This window comes from Athene noctua, chromosome 2 (assembly GCF_965140245.1).
Source record: "Athene noctua chromosome 2, bAthNoc1.hap1.1, whole genome shotgun sequence".
Classification (NCBI taxonomy): Eukaryota; Metazoa; Chordata; class Aves; order Strigiformes; family Strigidae; genus Athene; species Athene noctua.
The window spans coordinates 51,774,902-51,798,527 of NC_134038.1; the positions used below are offsets into that span (position 1 = coordinate 51,774,902).

At 41.3% G+C, this 23,626-nt stretch overlaps 1 protein-coding gene across 4 annotated transcripts in view; it reads left to right on the forward strand.

The window, feature by feature from the left end:
• Positions 1 to 22,423, forward strand: part of ANKRD29 (ankyrin repeat domain 29) — a 33,488-nt gene extending 11,065 nt beyond the window's left edge. For 2 of the 4 annotated variants that reach the window (XM_074897748.1, XM_074897750.1), the window contains 6 exons: positions 5,190 to 5,288; positions 8,240 to 8,338; positions 14,083 to 14,181; positions 14,628 to 14,723; positions 15,703 to 15,886; positions 17,547 to 17,652. In XM_074897748.1, the coding sequence (XP_074753849.1) occupies positions 5,190 to 5,288; positions 8,240 to 8,338; positions 14,083 to 14,181; positions 14,628 to 14,723; positions 15,703 to 15,886; positions 17,547 to 17,554 (585 nt within the window). In that variant the 3' untranslated portion in view covers positions 17,555 to 17,652. Of the gene's footprint in view, positions 1 to 5,189; positions 5,289 to 8,239; positions 8,339 to 14,082; positions 14,182 to 14,627; positions 14,724 to 15,702; positions 15,887 to 17,546 lie in introns of all 4 variants that reach the window. The other 2 variants (XM_074897749.1, XM_074897751.1) reach the window with 2 other exon arrangements.
• The last annotated feature ends 1,203 nt before the right edge of the window (positions 22,424 to 23,626 follow it).

Below are 23,626 nucleotides of genomic sequence, written 5' to 3' on the forward strand. Positions count from 1 at the left end.
AGTTCAGCATGCAGTTGGGCAGTGTTTTTGCAGAGGGAGGGAAAGTGATGAATGCAGAAAACTTGATAAGGAGGGAAGACAGAAGCTGAGTACCTTATTCTGTCTAGAGGGACTGTTACATTTTCACCAAACCTTTCCACAACCTATGAACTAGGAATTTGTGAAGAGGCCAAGACTTGGCCCAGAAAGTGAACAGCAGGCTCAAAATAGTCTGATTCTTCATGACAATCTATGATCTTTTGTGACACATGCAAAATATATTGACGTGAGTCACGAGGGCAGATAAAAGGGGGTAAAGATCTAAATGATAAGAAAAATATTCCTGGATTCAGCTGCTCCTAATGGCTTCCATCTTTGGACAAATGCAGGTTTGGGCTCTACTGTTGCTCACCTTGAAACTTTGCTCCCAGCACCCATATTCCTGCCTGCCCCTTCTGAATTCAGACCTGACTTGGCCCATGTGCCAGTTCTAAGTATCTTTTAAGCTGAAGGTTTCTCTTCCTCTCAAGGCCAGTTTTCTGCCACTTCCAGTTGAGCTGGTCATAAGACAACATCAACTCCTACGGGACATAACATGAAAAACTGGCCTGTGATGTGTTTGTGAGGCTTTTTTCTAGTAGCATCAAACACGCCTGTCCAAGCACTCCCTCCTTCTCATCACCTTTTCAAGAGGTGTATCAGTCACTTCAGCACTCACAGTATGACACAAGCTATAGTGCCTGAAAAGGTTCTTAGAAGCTGAACAAAGGATAGCTCGGTTAGAATGAATCTGTACAAGATGAAAGTGACACTGGTTTAAAAAGTTGAGGTTAGCTATCATGTCCATGCCCTTTTTGCTGAAAGGATCTGCTCTCTCTGAACAGTAGTATGAGGGCTTTGCTAGATTCATCATTAATACTGGGCCCTATCCTGGAAATTGCGATGTTCATTCTTTCACTCATTCCTTGCTTGGGGATTGAAGCTCTTCTTCTGAAATGAGGATCTAGACACAGGAATCCAAATGCTTACAGCTTCCATAGCTAGGAATTAATCCATCAAACCATCATTCTCTTAATAGACAACTAAAATAACAGGCTCCTCCATCTTCCCCAGGCCTCAGAAACAATATAGTTGATAAAATATGCCTTTTTGGGTCAGAGATAAGGCGTTTTCCAATTAAGGCACTCAGCTGGGACCAGCGCTGGAAAAGATGTGGCTGATCCTGCATGTTTTTAAAGGGGACTGCAAAATTAGTCAAATTTCAAAGAACTTTCTATTATAAATGACGATGTGAAATTGAAATAAGAAATCAAATTGAATGTATCCTAGAAAACAGAGACTTTAAAGAAAGGAAATGCAAAGCCCAACATCTTCTTTTTCATGTACCTCTCTGTAAATCGTAGTTACTACATTTGTTACTCATAGGTAAAGAGTGCTGGAGATCTCAATATAGGCTTTTAATACTTGTGACTCCTTGTATCATTAGAGTTGATATTCACTATGGCAGGCAAAACAAACATGTTCTAAAACAGTATAATAAAGTAATTAGCAGTAATTGCTAATGTTGTGAAGAGAATAAATAGTACTGTTGAAGGTTATTTTATATATATTATAAAATACATATTAGTCAATAATACTGTTCTGTATTGTCCCAGTCTGACATCTTTAGAAGTATGCATCAGAAATTGAAACGTTCTCTTTTCTTACTCTGAGACATGTTATAAGCATGTGGGTTCTTAAAAGGGTCTTCATGGTGACATGTTTTCTGAGCCATACTGTAGGTCAAACGGTGTGTCAGAGGCTATTTTTCAGCATGTGGTGACTGCAGAAGATCAGTTCCCCTCCCTTATAGCATATTTCAGAGATGATAAAACGGTGTGTATTTCTAAACTACTTTCAGGTGATGATAACAGAGGTGAAGGAAGAGGTAGCCAAATAGGGAAGTCTACACCAGATAGCAGGGTTTTATCGGGTGCAGCTGTCCCAAGTGCTTACATGGGAGATTGGCAGCTGCTGCCTGTGCAGCTGGTAGGGAGGACAGACTGTGAGGGAATAAGAAAAATGGTTTCAGAGGAAGAATTGCAGAAGTAGCTGGGAGAACTGGCTCCTATCTGAGCTGGGTTTGCAGTGAAGAATTAGTAGAAGCTAGATTGTGTCAGAAAAAAGAGGATATGGGTAAGAAATAAACCCATGGTGCTGTGCCTTCTCTTAGCTGCACCACCAGCCTCCCGCCCACTGCAGCCTTAGAAGCGCCTCTGTGGTTGCTCACGCGTTCCTGCTCCCACTCGCTGCCCAGCTCAGAGTTTCAAGAGGCTTGCAGTACCAAAGATGCTGCTTCAGCTTTTTACTCATCTCAGCTGAAGCCAAAAAGGAAAGAGGGAATCACATGGCTGAAAGGGATGTTAAAATTCTGTTATTTACTACTTTTTTCTCTTCTTTTTTTGTAACTCTTATGTCTTCCCTATGGCCTGTAAAGCACTGAGGTCTCCATCTAGAACTTGCTGGGGGAAAATGTAAGATAAACAAAGATGAAAGCCCAATACAGGTGAGAGCAGGCTGAGTTTTTCTCCTCCTGAGAAACCATGGACCTTCACACTGTTTGACAATTCCTTGATTTAAGTGAGTTCTGTTTTACTGCATAGTGGAAAAGATTCCTGGCCCCAACTTTCCTTTCTTACAGAAAGACCTATCTCTGTTTATCACAGTGGTAGCCCCACTACAGAGCCATGCAAATGAATCCCAGTCTCTTCTGTTGAATGTATTCAGCTTGACAGGAGATACATGGTAGAGCAAGTCTTAGAGCCCAGCTGTCTTCCTGATTAGAGACCAAATCTTTGAGCCAAGGAGTTGTTACCGAATTCTTTCTGCCCTGTAAATATTTGATTCAGGGTGGCAGCTGGAACTGGGGACCACCCAATGCTTTTTTCAGATCCCTGGACTCTGAAGAGAGTGATCTAAGAAACTTGGTCACTCTAGGCTGAAAGATCTAAATGGTATATTTTGGAAATGTGCTATTCTTTCAAAAAATCTGTCTAAAACGGTTCACTGGATTCAACCAAACACTTTCTCAGGACCACCCTTTTGAGACACTTAGACATATTCTGTGAGAAAAGTCTCCCTTCCTAAACCCCAGGCTGTGCCATCTCCCAAAGTACACAGTTGTACTCCAAGCGCTGAGCATCAGCCCCACTATGCTAACTGCAGTTAGCTTTGCCGGCCTGATTTTTATTTGGGACCTGTCATTTGGTTCCCTCCAGAAGATATGTTAATAACCAATCTTCTTAAAATAACAGGAGTTTGTGAAGAACACAAGAATTTTAGAAAACAAAAACCAGACCATAAAGCAAACAAACTATTCCCATATGCAGCTAACTGAGCATGTCTATTTACCCTCCACGTGGGGAACCTCAATATTTTTAAGCTTCATTAAGCTTAAGTCATCCTTCCCTGCCTTGCTGCAGAGGATCTGCAATCTGGATAGCAGAGTTTCTCTCTTAACTCATTAAACTTTCTCTTTCCGTTTCCTTTGGGGAAACAGTCTTTAAAAATGTCACTGTTTTTTGTTTGTAGCCCTTTGATGTGGTAACTCACTACTCAAGCAAAATGATTGAAAACAGGAAATAGGTTTCACGAAGCTATTAGCTTTTGCCATTGTCTTTTAAGCATGTATAAGGTGTTTTTTTAATCCAGGAACCATTGCGGTTGCTTTTGTGTTTTGTTCCAGCAGTTCCAATCAAATTAGGGTAGTTTAATTTGACAGGAAAGTGTAATGACTCATTGTAGCAATAAGTAACTTAATTCCACTGACCCGATTACACAGTATATTTACTCAAATAATCCAGAATTAATATGCAATTCTTAGATTGTTACATAACAACTTCACATCTGTGACTTTGCTGACACTGAAGTCTTGTTTGCTTTTCATTGTCATAGGGAGGGTGAATATGAATTTTTGAGAGCAGCTATAGACAGTCCGTGTGGGTTAGTTCAGTCATGTCAGAGCCTGAGTTTTCATGAGGTTATTCTGAGCATGAAATACCACAGGTTAATAAATTTGACTGGCACTTCCCATCGTAAAAGATCCATTTGGCCATTTGGGCTGTAACTTATCTTGTGGAGATCTATGGGGAAAATTTCAGACAAAACATTGAAGCTATTTCAAAGAACAAGTCTGAGGGAAAACAGTCTCTTGCCCACATTAATAACAGCTCTAGAAGCCATTTATGTGAAATCTTTAGATAGTTTATCTTGTGGAGGAAGGGCTTGAGACCAGGAGAAGGGAGGGAAGGAGAGGGAAGACCTGCTGTGGATGACTTAGGGTGTTTGTCATCCTTGCATGATGACATGGTGCCATCCCAAGCAGAAGATATGAACTTCCTCTCCATATCAGTGGCAGAAATAAGGGTAATTTTTGAGTGGGAATAGTGCATTTAGCAAGATGGCAGGACACACATTTGCTGTTTTAGTGGTTTCAGCTGGCTGGGAGTCATTAGCGACACTGAGGTGTTTCCCTTCTCAGACAGCTCCCAAGGGAGTGGCTCTACAGGTGGGATTTGATGCATGTGTTTAGGTCTCCCTTTAGTGGAGGTGTGCAGCAACTATAACCACCTGGGATTGCTCCTACCTGCAAGGATCACTTCTTCAGCAGAAATAACATGGCTTTCATTGATGGTCATGGATTTGGTCTGGTGCACGCTTCCACAGTTAGCTAGCATGCTTTAAGATGCATCCTCCCTACTCTCCTTCAGGCCAACGCTCAACAGATGGGAGGCAGGGCACGAAAGGGCATGAGGTTCTGGCCAAAAAAGGCTAGATGGCTTTGGAGCAGGGGAAAGGTGTGCTATCCTCCAGTGGGTGGAAGAGCTTGGCAAGGATGAGGGACTTGGTTGTGAATGGAAGACATGGAGGAGCTTGGAGTTGTGAAGAGAACAGTGGGAAGGCAAAAGATAAAGAACAAAAAGCATAATATTTTTGGTTCTGTTCCTCACCAAAAAAAAAAAATCTCAGGAGAAAAATGTTTATAGTGACAGAGCCAAGGTTAAAGATTTATGGAGCAAGACTTGATACTGAAGTTATGAAAGATTCAGTAGATAGTCACTATAGAAATGTTGTGAGCCAAATTCTGAAGAGCCTTAAAATTTGCTTGTTTTATGGTGTTATTCAGTTCAGCACCTGCCCTCACCTGACTACCCATTCTTTGCTTTTCACAGGATGGAGGTACTGCTCTTCTAGCTGCTTGTCAGTACGGGCATGCAAAAGTAGTAGAAACTCTGCTGAAGCATGGTGCCAACATTCACGACCAACTTTATGTGAGTTATTTGACACAGATAACATTGACAACACTGGTAGTGGAACAAATGTGCTGTTAGTTGGACAACAGCAGATACTTTGGCTCTAGCAAAGAGAAGCATTTGCCAAATGTTGCAGTTTTACAGTATTCTACTCTTCTAAGATGTGAATTTTGTTAACTGTCTGCTTTTCATGATCCTGGGAGAAGTAGTTCAGTATTCCTAAACAAAATCAGAAAAGATTATTTGGGTGCCTTTTGATTCATTATCTGTATGAAGGATACGTACCAAATCTGGATCAGATTTGTACTATCCATTAGCCTTGAAGAAAAGATCATGTCATGCCTACCATGATTTTCACTGCAAACAAAAGAGTGAATAGCTATAAAGCCTCTGAGGTACTAGAGAATCAGTTCATCAGTTTTCTTCCAGGAAGAGTAGTAAAGTTAAAATCTTTTAAATCTTTTTTAAAAATACCAGTTAAAACTGTTATTTGGTATTTGCGCATCTCTAGCTTGTCAGTGCTTTGGGCAAAGAATGGTTAAAGTGGCTGAACTGACATTGTTTATTGACTTTACAGAAAGCTGGATTGAGCCAGTGAAGCACTGGATTTAATTTACTCCAACAGAGACACAAATAAATTGAGGTTTTCAGCGTTCAACAGAAACAATCAGCATATTTTCCCTCCACTTCTCATCACTCTTTCCTACCCCAGGGCACTCAAGACTGACAAAAAGGAAGTCGTTCTCCAGGGATATACGATTTTTTCAGCCATTTCTATGGGGTTTGGGTATTCAGGATGCTGTCACACTCAGCTCCCATGAGCGTGCATGGGAGCCAAGGGACTACAGAAGTCATCAGCATGCTAGGAGCTGTGCACTGGTCACACAGGGCATCCCCACCTCTGTGCTGTCCTCACCCTGCACTTATAGAGAAGGGTGTCCTACCCTCACTGTTGTGCAGATAGCAATTACCTTTCTAATCTGAGGGCAGTGATTCATACTTTGGCATGGTAATCCCAGGGGTTACCACTTGGTTTAAAAATAGCCATGCTGCCACACCTGTAGATACTTACCTAGAAGTGAAGGCAGTAAAATAACTTCCTTGTTCTCTCTCCTGGAAATGAGCAATATTTACAATTGGATTTAGAGACATATTTGTATTGCTCACAGCCATTGGACAAAACCAGTGAGAAGCCGCTGCTTAATAGTATAAGAACACAATCTCTTGAAAACAAGTGATAGCCTGGCTCCTTTTGTGGGCCATCACCAAGCTGCATTTGCAAAGTGGTGTCTGGGTGGCAGTTTCACTGGCAGGCAGCCAAATGAGAGGGATTTCGAGCATGCATTTCAGTAGTCCTCCCCAAATGATCGAAATAGATGTTGTAATCTTAAATTGATTTATGTGAGGGGTAGAGGAGAAGACAAGAGAATACCCTGACTAAACAGTATTTCATGCAGAAATATGTTATAGCCTCAAAACAGCTTTCTCATTACAGCATCAATTCAAATCAAGTACAAAAACCTAATAATTTTTAAAATAGTTGGGTAATAGGGAACCCAAGGTTCTCTATCTTGATTGATGATACAATAAAGAGCTCTTTTATTACACAACCTAGTTTACTTTCTAGATGGGAGTGTTCTCACTATACCTGTCTCTGGAGGAAACCTGCAGAGGACCTGAACCATCACCCTATTTAATGTACTCTCATAACAACCAGAGAAAACAGCCCCTCAGAGGGCCCAGGGCTGTGCATTCATAATGCCAGCAGACACCTCTCTTGTTTGTCTTGAAATCAAGGTCAAACATTCCAGATTAAGTCCTGGGGCACTATGTTCAGTTCATGCTTCACTAAGTCTGTGCTGAGTTTTGCAGGAAGAGAAGTAGCTAAACAGTATCTCTTGGCAGATGACAGCATTCAGTCCCAACATGGTGATATGCCAACAAGGTCAACAACAGGCTTGCACTAAAATGCCCTGCATTTTGTGATAAGCATATGCATGAGTTGGCATGAGATCCGTACTTGCACATCTGAGATGAAGGGGATCATTCATGTGGGAAAACTTGCCCTAGCATGTTCTGTGCTGAGTGCTGTGGATATACGATGGGTAAACACCTGTCCCACCCTCAATGTAGATTTCCACTTCTAGTTGGTTGGATGGATTATAATGCTGTTTGAAAATTTTTCATCAAAAAAACCTTAATGAGATATGACTTTTAAATTTTTTTCCCAAGGAAAAAGTTTCTGTGAAGTCAAATTCTGAGACCATCTGCACATGAAAGACACGTTGAGGAAAAGTAAAATCCCATAGTTGTTCACAATTTGTTCTTTCACAAGCTTTTTGTAGAAAAATGCTGGTTTCTGGTAGGACTATGAGATACTCTGTCTTGCACGTGCTACTTTTAACATTATTATATTACAGGTGAAGCCTCTTCTACAAGGTGTACTAGAGCAGTGGCCTGGTAGCTGCTGGGCTGGCACAGTAGTAGGGCACAGTACTCACTTCTTCAGCCTCAAGGGCAGACTTCAGTGCAGCAGTCTCCAGTCTTGCAAAGTCAGTCTTGCAAAGTACTTGAACGTGTTTTCACCTTGTGTCTATGTAGCAGAACACTTCTGCACTAACATATAAAAGCTAAATGAACCTATATTGCTGTACAAGAATGAATTTCTAGTTATGTAGATCAATGCTTCAATTACCTAGACTCTTGCTATTTCAGACCCAGGATTTAATGCTTGGTTTGATATATGATGGGAGTCAGTACTTGTGCATACTGAATGAAAATGTTACCATAGTTTGTTATGAACTAGACTTTGGATTTTGGTAATTATTTCTTAAGCATGGCTGTATATCTGCTGTTACACTGCATAATGGCTTAAGAATGAGAACTTGATTCAGTTTGGTTTGGTTTGGGTTTGTGTGGAAAAACAGCATCATTTCAACACAGTGTAAGATGGATGTATTTGTTCTTAGGATGGAGCTTCTGCAATTTTCCTGGCAGCACAGGGAGGCTATCTGGATGTCATCCGATTGCTGCTTTCTTCAGGAGCAAAGGTTAACCAGCCACGGCAGGTAAATTCAACACTTCAGGGCAGAGCTGAGGCCTTAATTTTTTTACAGTTATGAAAAATTAACACTGGAACTTCCTCTGGGCGTCACGTTCCCATGGAGGTGTTTCACTGGAAGGCAGATTGCGGCTGTGCCTGCATTCATGTTTTAGTTCAGATCGATAATGTGGTTTTGAAGCAAGTACCTCAGATATTTCTGCTTGCATGCAAACTATATCATTTCTGGAAGAACTAAAACTGGAAGCTCTCTTCTAGGTCTAGCTGCATTTACGCCTTAAAGCAGATCAAACTGCTGACTGATCCTCTGAACAGGTTTGAACCACATGCACGTTTGGGCCAGGGACCAAACTAAATCAAAATAAAACCCTCCAGCTGCATATATTGTTGGTGTAAGGGCCTGGCACTACCTCTTGCAACTACTGATCTGCTTCTGTTGTACCAAGTTACTTGTGAAGGTCTACAGAGCCTACCATATGCCTGCATTCTTTTGGAAATCCTTGGAAAAGCCTTTGGAAATACGGGAACTCTAGTGAGACACAGTACTAAATTCAGTATATTGAAATCACCAGGCCTTCAGTACTGTGGCTTCAGTGTCAAAGCTGATCTTTGACAAAAGCTCTTACTTTTAGTTTTACTTGTTTTAGTTTTGCTTTGTGTCATCTCTCTGCACTCTGAAACTAAAACATGAGTGTTACCTTCATCTATGGTATTTCTTGATAGATGTGGAAAGCATTGCTGTCCCCATTTCCAGCTACTTACTGTAGTGGGCCTGATCCTGCAAACACATACAACCAGTGGCAACTGTAAGCCTGAAATCAGCTTCTCTGTAGGCAGTGGGGCTGCTGTTTGATTATTAAATTACATGTATGAGCTAGATTTGCTGCTTCAGAGGTCTCTGCTAGGTGGCTGAGGGCTAGATCTGCGTTGCATCACTGTATGCTGGTGTGAGGTAAGGGTGCAAGAGACTTCCTAGGTGTTAAATTAACTGTGTGATATGTAAGCATACATGGTGTACAGACATATATAAAACCTCTCTTGGTTTCCAAAAAAGGGTTCCTTAATTGTTTAGCTGGTCCTGAGTCTGTAATCAGTGCTTAAACAGCACTTTAGATGCTGCTTTGAGTAACCAGATGTGGGGGTTGCACAGCTAGCTTTACTCCCAGCACATAGAAATGTCTGATTAGAGACAGGGGCTTCCAAGAAATATTTGCCTAGTTTGAGAGAGCCTCCCCTGTGGTCTACTGAAACCCTGCAGGCAAGGTAGCTGTCCTGGGTCTTCACTTCACATTTTAAATTGATGGGATAAGGTCTTGTCCTTGCAATTAGTCATGTATGTCTGCCAGGTGGCTGTGATCACCGACTGCAGCAAGTAAAAAATCAGCAGGCAAGAGCAAATGAATGTGAAAACTCTAATAACAGTGGACAATGTGGCATGTGACAAGCTTTGCCAGGTATTTTCAGTATTTCCTTTCATCTACACCAAAAGCCTGACAAATCATAGCCTGGCAGCAGAGATTGATCTATATGACTTCTGCTGCATCTGTAGGTCTGCGTAGTCTCCTCACTGCTCCTGTAGTGTAAGGAAACTGGATTACTATTTTATGTGCTCAAACTAAAGTAATTTTCATGCTGCCTCTTCCCCCACCTCTCCAGCACCAGAGCTGTGCTGCCAGCTACTCCCTGGACTGATGCTCTAATGGCTCCTAGGCTGCCTCCACACTGTCTCCCAAGGTTGAGATTAAGAAATGTTAAAAGCTGTTAATTAATGAGTTTAAAAGATCAGCGTAGAAAGATAGACCAAGGTATGCATTAATGCCTTCTGAGTCAGTCAAAATAAAGTTGGGGAGCCTCAGATTTAGCTGAACAACGTTGTCATAAAAACTGCATTCTGCTAACCATAATTATAATGCACCAGCTAATTCTTTCTGACAATATTTTTTTAGCTCTCTAATCCAACCTCTACAACACAATGTTCTGTGAGGCATTTTTAAATCTTAGTTGAGGCAAAGACTTGACTGTCTGAATGTTCCTCCTGGCTCTGTTTCATCTCCGGCAGGACAGGCTTACTTTGCTTCAGGGTACCTCCGATCCCTGCTAAGATTATGCCTGGATAAATCCATGGCATCTGTATTTGGGCCCACTGTAATCTGAAACATTTCCTTAACAAATGGAACATTTTTACTGTTTAATTAGTAAAGTAATGGTTGGATGGACTTCAGTCTCTTTCTTACTAACAAACAAATTTGTACTTTGTTCGAAGGTGGCATGTTGGTCATGAGGAATGTAGCTCTAGATGGAGCAGTTTCGGTGCCAGATGACTCTTACTGTCAGTTACAAACTACATTGCTCTCACTGCTGTAGGAAACTTTTCTAAGCAACATAACATCCAATACAGGGCTGCAGAGTGCCAGGTGTGAGTTCATGCTTCTCCTTCCTCATGGTGACTAGGTTTTCCTCTCTACCTTGTGAATTTGGGGGCACTTAAATCATGTGTCTGAGTGTGTGCATCTGCCTTGTATGTCTCCTCTAGCTGCTGCAGTGGGTACTGGTTCCCCTTCAGTCTTGTGTCCCATCTCCCAGTCCCACACAGGTGCTCCTGACACTGTAGAGCATCTCAAGTCGTGTTGGCTGTCTGTGTGCAGGCTCTTCAGCTCAGGTTTCATAAGACTGAACAGTGAAGCTTCCTGGTGACTTTCTTCCCTGGCAGTGTAATTTTTCTTGGATTTTAGCAGCCTTCTGTTGTTTCTGACGTTGTGGAGCCAGGCAGGAATTCTTTTGTCATCTTTTTGTCTAGACAAGAGTCGGGGATAGTGTCTGAAGCCTAGTTGTGGGAGATGTTTCTTTGCTGCTCCAACTCAAAAACAAAGTGAGAAGATCATTTCCCAGTGAATTTTACACTGTTTTGGCAGCCTGTGTCCCAGCTACTCTGACTGGCTAAGCAGATTCAAAATACTCTGAAAATTAATGTTTTTTCTTAACAGTTGATACGCAATTATACATATATGTAAGCCAGTAAACCTATAGAGTGTAGACTTCAGGCAAGCAAGCAATTTGTTATTAGCAAGAATTCATCTGGTGTAGTGGTGCGAGTGGGCTGATGGGCAGAACAGTGGAGGAGATGATGCCGAGTAGCCTGAGGGTAGGGGTGCTCTGTTCCTGGAAGTCCTTACTGGCAATTCGAGGGGTATTTCACCTCCTTCCCTAACCTGGCCCCATGTAAGCCACAAGCAAACATTAAGCTTCAAAGCTGCAAAGCAAAGTCATTAGTTAATGGGTAAGAGAAAGAGCATCAGAAATTTCAGACAGAGTATGTTTGGAACCACTGGCTGCTGGACATAGGGAGAGGTAGTCCAAATATACTACCTTGTAATCCAATATGGAAATAAGCACATCTTAAGAACATATCAGGTATTTAACATTGTTCTAGGAAGATAATGGCTTGCAGTCGGCTGGGTGGGCAGAGGGACAAGGAAACAAAAGTAGTTTTTGAACTGCATCTTTCCCTGTTCTCACTTTCTTCCTGACTCATCTCCAAGCCCTAATATCTGTTTACACAAGAATTCTCATGTGGGCTCTTAGTACAATGTAATATCTTTTTAACACCATACACCAACATGACAATGGACAGAAATTTCATCTACTCCATATAAATGTTATACACGTTTGCATAAACCTGCATGTTAGATGCTGTTTGCTTAAGAGAGAGAAGCTGACAATAGTCAGTGTGAACCCACCATCAACTTCATCATCTTTCTTGTCTTCAGGTTAAGTCCTCCAAGACAGTCACTCTTCTCACAATGTGTTTTTGCCTCTAGCCTATAACTGAGATACTGATGATGATGTCTAACAGCAATGCTATTAAGGACAGTTAATGGTAACAGTGATGTTACCTAACACTTCTATTTCTTTCTGCTCCTTTTCATTTATACCTGAAAATAAGAGTTGCTCTTACAAATTTCACTGTGAGTAAAATAAAGGTGTTTTGTTCCCCATGCAGTGCTTGTGCTTGCATTTCTTGTGTAAACAGAAGTATAGATGTGCACAGCATTGGTTCTTCATACAGATTAAATTTTGTAGCCTGCTCTCAGATATTTTCCAAGTTTTACAGGCTTTTTCAGTGCCCCTATTGCTATTTTCTAGAGCCCTCTGGTGGGGGGAGATTAAAAAAAAATAGGAAGTGTCAGCTTACTGGTAGGGAAAACACTATAAATTGGAGAGGGACAGTTTTTCCTATCATACTAACATCGCATAGGCTGTATACAAGAGAGCCTTTGTAAGTTTTGAATCACAAAGAACCCTCATTGTATTAACAGGATATATACTGGAATGAGGTCAGTCACTAATTTTAATGAGTTAATTTATAGACCAGTGATATGAGAGTGGGCAAAGATCCTGTTCCTCACCATTTGAGAAGACTAATGATCTCAGGATGTGCATTTGCTCTTTCTCAGAATCAGAAAAAGGGAAGCCCAGATTATTATATAAAAGGAAGAAATAACCTTTCTGTTTCTTCCAAAGGGTTAAGTCACTAGCCCATAGAAAGCAGAGAACTGGTTCAACAATGGTTTTTTGGATAGCATGAGCAAGTCATATGAATCTTCAGCTGGCACTGAGGAGAGGTTGCTTCTTTGATCAATGTGGAAATATCTTATTTAAAGAAAAAAGTTTTTTCTCCCGAAACTTCTCATTAAGGCTCTATTGGAAGCCCCAATATATTTTGTCTTCCTCTTTCCTGCCAAGTCTTCAGGCTGCTGAGGGTAGCGAGGGGGACTGGCAAGCACTGAAGACAGAAGCAGGCACCCTGCTACATGAGGCCTCACTTTTATGTTAAAGTCCATACAGGCAAAGCCTTTTGTTAAAGGCCCACAAGAATCAGTTTGGCACCACATAACTGCTGGAGTCCTCCTGTAGTCTGGAGAATCAGGCCATTTAGAAGCAAAAGCAGGAAAAGACACAAAGCTAAATTCTAATTGCAGTGAGAAATACTTATAGTGCTTCAACTCACCTTTGCCTTTGGGATAGAAATCCATTGCAATGTTTATCTTATTCTGAATGTACATTTTATTTTCTGAGTTTTTCTCATCTCAAATAATGATTGCATAAGGACAATTTTTTCGTGATGGATTCCTTGATAATTACCTTGTTTTCTAGTGGCATTCATGAAGATAAAATTTGTGAAATACTCACCATCACTCTAAGGCAGGACGTTTTTACCACATACCCTGAGGGTGGATAATGTTACTTACTACTGAAAATTAGTGATCATCTTGCATTGCTCCTTAGCTTCTACAAACAACTTCCACTCCATATGTACAGAGGCCCAGCTGCAGAATCTGCCCATGCACGCTGAGATTTGCCTGTATCTTCTGTTACGTCTAGCCACATAGAGTTCAAAGTACACAAGATACCTTTGGTCTACATTTCAAACATCCCTGTGTATTTTAGGCACAGCTGGTAAGCCAAAGAGGGCTTTAACTGTTCACACAGCAATGCACATTTCAGGCCAACTATGCAAAGGAAAGCAGCTAAGCATGGCTCTACTCCACAACTGGAGTGACTCTGACTTGATACACTGAGCTCCCATGTGCTTTTGGAAGCAACTCTGCATATATAAACATAAATCCTGTGATGCAGGATTTAACTGAAGCATTGAAGTATATCCATTCCAGTAGGCAGACTTGGGTAGTAAAATACCAGGGAGCATGGGATCTCAAAGTGAAAGCATTAGCAGTCTTATTTTGTCTGCAGGATGGGACGGCTCCCTTGTGGATTGCGTCACAGATGGGTCACAGCGAAGTGGTGCGAGTAATGCTGCTCCGGGGAGCTGAGCGAGACGCCGCGCGGGACGTGAGTAGCACTTCTTCCTGTGCTCTGTCTGCAGCTTTACACCTAGGGTTTTTTTGAGGCTGCAAATCTGCCTGAATGGAGGCCTGGTGTCCCCAGAGTCCATCCTGTTTGCCAGATTGCAAAGACCCACCATGGGCTCCCTTTTTCCTGTTGTGTCTGGGACAGCTTCCTGGAGGGACCTTCTGGAATAAGGGAATGGAAATATCCATATAAATGAGAGACAAAGATGACATATGGTGCCACTGGTTCATTTTACCTTGAAGTTTTCACCTGCCAGATGCCCTAAAACCAGCAGCATGTGCTGTGGAGGTGCCTCCTCAAAGACGATGAGCAGAGGAGACCCTTCTCTCAGAGGTGTGGGGGAGAGCTGGTGTTTCTCTCCAGCCAAGGGGAATGCAGGTAAAGCATAGGTAATAACTGAACCCACCTTCCTCTCTCTTTTAAAGGATGGTACGACTGCTTTACTGAAGGCTGCCATTAAAGGGTACAACAATGTGATAGAAGAGTTGCTGAAATTCTCTCCCACGCTTGGCCTGCTGAAGGTTAGTAGTCAAACACAAAGATTTTTAGGCAGAGAAGGCAAAGGGTCTGATGACAGACCTGACGTTTATGACTGTGCCAGTGGAAGATGATAAGGAGCCTGAGCCCAACAAGTCAAGAGAAAAGTTAAATTATGTGATTTAGCCTTTAATGCCATACACAAATGAATCTTTTCAAATGAAATTGTGAATTTGATTTTTGTAATGAGGAAGCACATTGTGTTGTAAAAGGAATTCTCCAGCTTTTTGTCATCTGATTTTATTTCTACTGTGAATGGATTGCTCTCAATAATGCAGTTTTTAGCATTATACTCTGACCTCTATTGCATTTAGTCAGAAAAATAGTATCCTAAGAGATCTGTTGAGAGCAGATTCTCTCCTTGATTTTGTTTTCTTCTGCATTCAAAAAGTGACTTGAGAAATAACAGATACTTGGAAGCTGCTTTTTAATAGCTGATCTAATTTTGTGTGCCTATATATCACATACTTTGATAGCCTCTGTGCATGCAACTAATTGGTAATTTTGATGTACTTGAAAATCCAGGTGGCATTAACTTAGTTATTAATTACAAGGATGAAATAGCTTCCACACATATTTGAACTGTCAGTTTGCAGCCACAAACAAAAGGCCAGCCATAAATATCACCACTCAGCTGTCTGACATTGAGACCATTAATCATCAGAGAAAGAAGATAAAATGCACAGATGGTTTCCATTACTGCTTGTGCTTCTGTTTCACTTACTAATGGCTGATTTTGCCAGGCAGAAGCAAGTGCTGTGTTCATTTCACCTCTAATCAATTGACAAGGGTAATTTTTAAAAGGAAATATTGCTGTGGTAAAGTGAATTTGACTCTCATTTTTATTAAAGCATTTAAAATCACCTCCTTTGTAGCCCACTAGCCTGCCAGAACCCTGTCTAAATCAGACCCTGTATCACTGATGACCTAATCTCTTTCATGTTATTTGTTTCTTGTTTGTAGGTTTGTTCTTTGCAAATGTCGGTGTTTCACTGCCTTTTGATTTCTTCCCATGCATGGTACAAACATCTCCACTGGTATTTTCTAGAATGGGACCTCTGCTCTCCACGCGGCCGTCCTGAGTGGCAACGTGAGGACAGTGGCGCTGCTCCTCGAAGCAGGAGCGGACCCATGCCTGAGGAACAAGGTACGTCCCGGCGCCATCCTGAGTGAGGAGCTGGTGGGGAGGACCGAGCAGTGGAGCTGTATGTGCCACAGAGGTGGTGGCAGCCCGCGTTTCTGTGCTGGTCCATGGTTGCCCCTTGGTCCTCTCCTGAAGCACCACCGTTTGGTCCATTCATTTCTGTACACAAGCATCTGTAAGGGTGCTAGGCAGTGCCACTGGTGATGCCGGTTCTTGTGAAGTTACATCAATCTGAGAATAACCAAACCGTGTACTCACTCACTTGAGCACCACAGACTAATTTGTTAACTATAACTAGTCATGGGCTAGCTATGTTGCATTTTAGGGAAAGAGTAATCCCTTACAGTTTTGATAAGTCATAAATTATATTCATATCTCCATACAAATGTGTAAGGGGGTTGTTTCTGCAGCAAGAGAAATGTGTATCTGGGTGCCTTTCATAAGAAAAGTTAGAATTCAGCACATACCTAATACAAGAAATAATGCCAAATTGCATGCATCTTTCCCATATTTTACTCTAAATCTGTCAGTTTATTGATATAGTTTCATATGCTTTTTATAACAGCAACTTTTTCGGCAGAAAACTTGTCTTGGTTTTCTTCTGTAAGTGTTTTAACATGACAAGTTTGATAATTTCCATGAAAATGTCTTTCAATGTCTTGCGTTTATGAACTATTTGCTGCTAGTATTTGATATCTAGATGGGTTTTTTAAGCTGTGAATGGATGGTCTGGTATTTATGTCTGGTTTATGGCTGGATGAATGAAAGTTTGTAATACAGGTAATCCAGCACATATCTTCTAATTGTTTTGGTCATTTAATACAAAATCTGTGCCTGTTATTTCTGATTTATTCCACTTGATGGCAGCAGAGTTAACGCCTCTCATACGCCTCGTGTTAATGGGCGTTTTATTTTGATACTATTATCCAAACAGTGTGCAAGATTTTTCTTCTACTGATGGTGATTTGCAGCAGGAGTGTGTGCAGTTTAAGAAAGTCTGTGGCTGTAACCTCTCCTACTGATTTTTTGGGGTTTTTTTTAATAGCATGAAATTTGGCACAACACAGTACATTTGCAGGACAGAATTACTGATCCTCGGAAGTGGCTTCATTATAAATACTTTATGTTACCAAAATTGTATTCAGTAAATACAGAATTACTGATTTTCAGAAGTATCTCCATTATAAATACTTTTCATTACCAAAATTGTATTCAATAAATACAGAAGACCAAAGTCTAATGTTCCATTACCAATCTTACAGTATAGTATTGACTATTTCATAGAAATTAAAGTCTTTCCTTGGATTTTTATGGACTTTGGAACTTAAAGATCTGACTAATCTAACAAAAAAATCAGCATCTCTGCTCTCTATTACTCTGTGGCAGAAGCATAGGGAGCCCAAGGGATACCATTTAGCCTGCACAGTCAGCACAAAATAAGCGGACCACTCAAATCCCACACTGGGATTATTCTGAAGACTTAAGTGAGACTTGCACACTGAAAGGTGATTTGTTAAGATATCTCCAGCAGTGGTGGAGACAACACTGGAATAACCATGTTATTATAATGCCCAGTACCATCGTCTTTAGAGTTTAATGCTTTTAAACCATGTCTTGGAAATACTTGTTCATTTCTGCTAACCTCAAGGGTTTTTTGTTCCAGGCAAATGAACTGCCAGCAGAACTAACAAAAAATGAACGCATCCTCCGACTCCTACGCATGAAGGAAAAGCAAAGGAAAAGCTAATCCAGCCCTGTAGCAAATGCAGTTTGACAGAGATGCATCCTGACCACAGTAGCATGACAGTAAACATAGGTTGCCCGAGAAGGACTTGTTGGAACAGTCTGAAGAACTGATTCGCCTCTCCAGTCCATGCTCCCTGAACACAAGACCCTTGCTACAGGGTGGCCGTGGGCTAGGGCCTCAGCCTGGCATCTCTGAACGCAGGACTGCGATGAGAGCAGCATTTGGCCCAGAAGCTGCGTTTGCACTGCAGCCCTGCCTGTACCCCAAGATCCCACCGGTCCCAGTACGGACATTTGCTCCTCCATGCCTGCAGCGTATGTATCCCTGTGCGCACAAGTGCTCCCGCCACTTCAGACAGGTGTCCCCATGCTGACACGGGCACACGTGTGGGTTGGGAGCACTCTGCCTTTGTGCCAAAATGACACCCACACCTCACAGCTGTTTGGATACAGTTGGTCCTGGAGTAGTCCCATGGTGCTCCTGCCCTCCCTTTCCTGGCAGTGCTAGCTCAGACCATTCCTCTCTACCTCCAAGCGCTGCATGGGGCTAGAGATGAGATCCCACCTGCGACATCCCAACAGGAAAAGTCCTCCTGCCAGCCCAGGGCTATGGTAACATTTTGGCTACTACATGAAGCTCCACAGAAATGATCCAGAGCATTACAAATTATGCCAAAAGCTACCGACTGAACAATAAGCAAGGAGGTGTACTCCTCAGTTGCAGCATCGTGATCTGTCAATCTGTCCAGCAACAGAAACACAGCGGAGCAGTTGATAGCATTTTGCAATGCGTACGCAGTTCTGTGTGGATCCATCCCCAACTCTACAGCCTACGGACATGCATTTTGGTGCATAGGGGAGGACCAGTGACAGAGCAAACCAATCAGGGCATATAATTCACTGGAGCAAAGTACATCAGAAATTTAGCTGTCGGGCACAACAGCACAGATGCTATACAAGTGGTATACATATGTTCTGCACATGCATATATGTGACACTCTGGTTTAGTACCCACAGTTACTATGCAATGCACTTGTTCCCCAAGTCTGTGCAGGAGTTAAGGGAGAAGTGCGCAGTGTACAGGTGTTTCAGCAGCTGGTGAGAGGGTTATGTGTAGCCACACTTGAACAGGCCCACTAATTAATGCAGGCATGGAAAACGAACTCTCAACAGCAATTTTGGCCTTGGTTGTGGTTGAGACACTTAGACATACTACTAGTGCCTGTGTGGGGAAGGCAGTGCAAATTGTAGATGGTTTGTGAAGAGTTATGTTTTAAACCACATTGCTGTAAAACACCCCATTTAAACCCAGTCATTTTTGCAAACAGTATACACTGTAAACAGTATATACTATGTCCCATTATCCACAAGAACATTAGAGGTTATTTTACAGTGAGTTGAGGTATAAAGTTAATTCAGTACATAAATCCAAGTACTTCACCTGCCTTCAAACCTTGGAAATAACTGAAAAATACCTTTAAAAGTTGAAGACAGAGAAGATTGTAAGGAAACAAAACATTCCCTGATTAAAAAATGTCAACCTAGGATTCAGCTGAACTGTTTGCTTCAGTGAGTTAAAAAAAATCTTTTAGTGAGCTAGCACAAATGAATGTAGTTTACTTAGTGCAAATTAGCCATATATATTACCAAATCATAAAGTTATGCTTTTTGTGGGTAAGTTAAGTAAGAAGTCAGGGTTCTGGTGAACAGAAGTGGGCGTACCTTTGCTTGCAAGCTGGAATTGCTATTCAATTTCTATTCAGCATTACAAAGAAAAGCTTTACGTTTTCCAACAATGTAAGAAGACACCAGAAAAATATATTTGTTTAGGTAATCCATGCTGCTGTATTTTTAAATTAAAATAATGTTGTGCCTAACAGAAACTTGCAGATGAACTGGTACAGAACCAAAGAATTATGCAAGATGCTTAGAGGATAGTTGTATCCATGGTTAAGTTCCACAAAGGACTAAAAAATACCGAGCATGCAGAAATCTCAAGAGCCTTATTGGGAATTTAAGTTACACAGCATTACATGGGTCTGGACTTTAATTTCTTTAACAAGCAACGCTGGAGAGGACAGGTTTATTTGGAGCCCTCAGTGGGTCTAAGATGAACATACTGTTTTGGAGAACACTAGAGGGACTCTAGGCAGCCTGGCCTCAATATTGATCTTTCTCCCTAAAGTTTCTTCTGATCGACAGCTGTGACAACCACATTCTTAAGACGAAAAGCCCTTTCACAGTTGTAAAGGAGAAAGATAATCACTGGAAAGTCTTCAGTAGTCATGTTGGGTGAACAATAAATACTCTTAATATCAGTCTGTAATGATCAAGCACTCTTCCTAAAAAATGTGGAAGCATCCACTGTTGGTAAGAATCTCCTATTTTTTCCTGATAGCAGAGCATAGGAGAGAGGACAGGGCAAGCCAACAGTGGCTCCGTGACAGCTGAAGTAAGCAAGCTGAGACAACAACATAGAGGTGTCCAGTATCTGCAGGTGACCTCTCCTTTCTGACAGATGTATTTTCTTGTGAGAGTGGTCTCACCCCAAAGGGGGCAGCCACTCAGCAAAGAGCTGCTTTTTGAACTCTGCCTGTCCATGGGAAGATGCATGTCTGCTCCCCACCACTCAGAGTTGGACATTCCAGGTTGTGTGCCCAGCTGCCTCTGTGACTGGCCACGGCAGCCAGGGCTCTCATGCAGCAAGTGAAAAACACCTTAGGATGCTGCATCCCATACGGAGCATCTGCTGACCTTCTGAGAGGATGCAGTTACCAGGCCCTCTTTTTTTGAGTGATATTGGGCTATAACAGGCTTTTCTTACTCCTAAACAAAATTTGAAATGTGGGGCTAGCACAGGTTGAAGGGAGAGGCTTATCACTTCCTCCTCACTCTCATTAGTGCTGGCTGATACAGCACACAGGCTCTGTGTGGGAGGCTCCATGGTAAAGAACTGGCAGTGAAGTCTTTCTCCACCCCGTTCAGGCTGAAGTTGGATCTAACTTCAGCAAAGACACTATTCAGCCAACACAAGATTTTTAGGCATGGAAACCTTCCATTGGAAGTATCTGTTTCATCTCAGAGCCTTTGGAGAGAGGGCTGGTTTTAGTTTTGGTTTCCCTGTAACCAAAAGGTGCTTATTCTGACTGTAGATGGGCTTGAAAGTTGCAATACCTTTTCTCACCATGCAATTAACCTTTTCACAAAGAAACCTTAATAATTCTTATTATTTATGTAGCTGCTGTTATCTTTAAAGTTCTCAGTAAATACTGATGTGGTTTGTTTGTTGTTCTAAAACAGAAACTGCTTTCCCTTTGTGGCTGAAGTGGTTCACTAATATTGACAGTAGTTCTTTGCATAGTTGTCATGCCTTTTGTGAAAGGCTTTCAAAGTGTTCTGCAGATGCTATTGCCTTTGTAAGTTTCAAAATTCATTGCTGGGGGAGACAGGGAAATAGATGGTTTCATTCACACACCAGTGAAACGCAGCAGCTGTTCATCAGTTTGTGTCAATAGACAAGAGTAAATTTAGCCTAGAAATTAAGGGGCACCAAATCCATTTCATAGGTGGCAGGATGAAGGTAGGTACCATATAATGATGTGAAATAGAACTGAGACAGGATAACAGAACAAATTGGGTTTTGGGTTGGGTTTTGGGGTTTCTTTCCCCCCAAAAGTGCCACATCTATATCCATCTTATACACCAAAAAAATCAGCTCAACTAGCATACTGCTTTTAGGCTTGCCTCTGCACATTCAGATCCAGGGGCCCAGCTTGCTGTCCTCTCCACCTGGGATTTATGCAGGTGCTATAGCCTGGTGACTTCCCATCAGCTGCAAGGGAGTACAAAGGATGTGCAACCCAAGAACAGGCTACACAAATGAGTCAAGGAAAAGTATAGGGCATCTTTCTTTTATTTCACTAATATCAAGCCCTTGTAGATGGGGATGAGCACAAGGAAAGGCCCATGGGTTATAAAGAGAAGTGGCACCCCATCAGTGACATGGTAGCGGTGTAGCCTCAGAGGTCCGGAATACATGGAGCTCTTAAATTAAGACAATCACTGCAGTGCAGCGTGCAGGGAAACCTATTTAGTAAGGATACAAAAGGCAACGTTGTACCTCCTGACTTGCACATGCTGTTCTTCCCTTGGAGCGAAACCATCTCACTATTGATCCACCCACCTTTGTTTAGCTCAGAAGACCTGAGTGGATTAGAGCACCAGTTCAAACAGCTGCAGGTCATATTTAATGCACTTTAACAACAATGATTATTTGCCTCAGAGTCAGAGCCTAATTGTAAGGATAATCCAGGCTTCTTTATTCAGCCAGTCATGGTGACTATTGGGAAATCCGTAAGTAAACCAAATCTTGTGTTGTCTCAGAAATTTCAGAATTGTTGTATAGAAAATGAGGTAGCACAAACCCAGCCCATTTGTACTTCACTTAATATGAACACTGAAGAGACATAAAATACTGCCTTTGTCTGGAACCCTTGAGTCAGCAGTGTTAAAATGTTAACATTTGCCACGAGTCCAACCAAAGATTATAGACAAGGTTCTTTCTTCCAGCAATGGCATATTGTACTGCACATATGGAACTAAATGGAGTTGTGCCTTCTCACAGTGGCTCTGCATTTGGTCCTTGGGAATGTCATGATAGTTTCATACTTTTCTGAATTCCACAGTTTATTTTGACCTGCCCTTTCATGCATTTGATAAAATCTATATACATTTATGTATCTCCGTGTAAGAGTAATATTTTGCAACAGGAATGTTGCTTTGCTAAAACACATTCCTCTATACCATCATTTCAATAAAAATTAATATTCTACTTGGATTATCTTGTCTGCATACTTCAATATTTCTTTCGTTTCTTCTGTATTCTACTCTTTGTAGAACACCAGAATTAATTTCCTATATACATGAAGACCACTTTGTTTTATTCCACTTGATTGATTAGACTTTTATTATTTTCCAGGTCTTTACAGATGAGATAGCATTCACAAAACAAATAAAGTCAATGCCTGGGCCTGAGAAACAGGAAAACTCAATTTAGCATGACATAACAAGGTTTGTTTCAAAGATCCAGATGTCACTGAGAGACTCTCCTTGACATAAACATCCATTAGGTCAGATCTGAAGGGAAGATGATAAAAAGCAACTTAGGAACCAAAGGAATAAGATTATTCAGTTATTCAAACATGCCTTGATGGTTCTGTTATTATTCCCAAAAGTAAAACAGGTCCTTACACTGATCTGACCTACTTCAGTTAAAAAAAGTCAACACCCTGTTAATATGCTTATTGTGGTGGTTATATGAAGTGGATTATGTGCATTATAAAATGGGAAAAGAGGAAAAGACTCCACACTGAAAACCATCTTTCTGACCTTGTGTTTGACATCCCATGCCTTATTCCTACTATTTTCTATTGTGATAAGCTACATTTTGAATCATCATCAAAAAATCCTACAGCCACAACTCACTAAAGCATCTCCATCTATTCAGAGAATATAGAGAGAAAGTGCTGTGATTTGTTCATGGCCTAAATCACTATAAAGGATGATTTCTGGTAGTGGAAATATCCTTAATTTCACACATGAAAGCATAATAAAACAGTGTCAAGATGTTGAAACTACACAAGTTCAAACTTCAAGCTGTGGATTTTCAAGAGTTAGGTAATTATCTATTAACACACATTGCTGAGATGATTTCTTCATCATTTGAGTTAAAAAAAAATTTAAAATTACTTTTTATTCTAAAATATGGGTTTCACCTGAAACATTTTGTGTTTGATGCAGGAATTACTGGATAAAATTACATGATATGCAGAAATTAACATTATGTGGTCATAATAGTCTCCTTAAAATATCTTCAAATATATGAATCAATACATTTTTTGCTTTATCTCCTCAGTGATTTCAAGAGATACTAACTCTCATGAGATCAACAACAAGACCATATACCTAGCAACTGTGGCCGTAGCTACACAGCAAAAT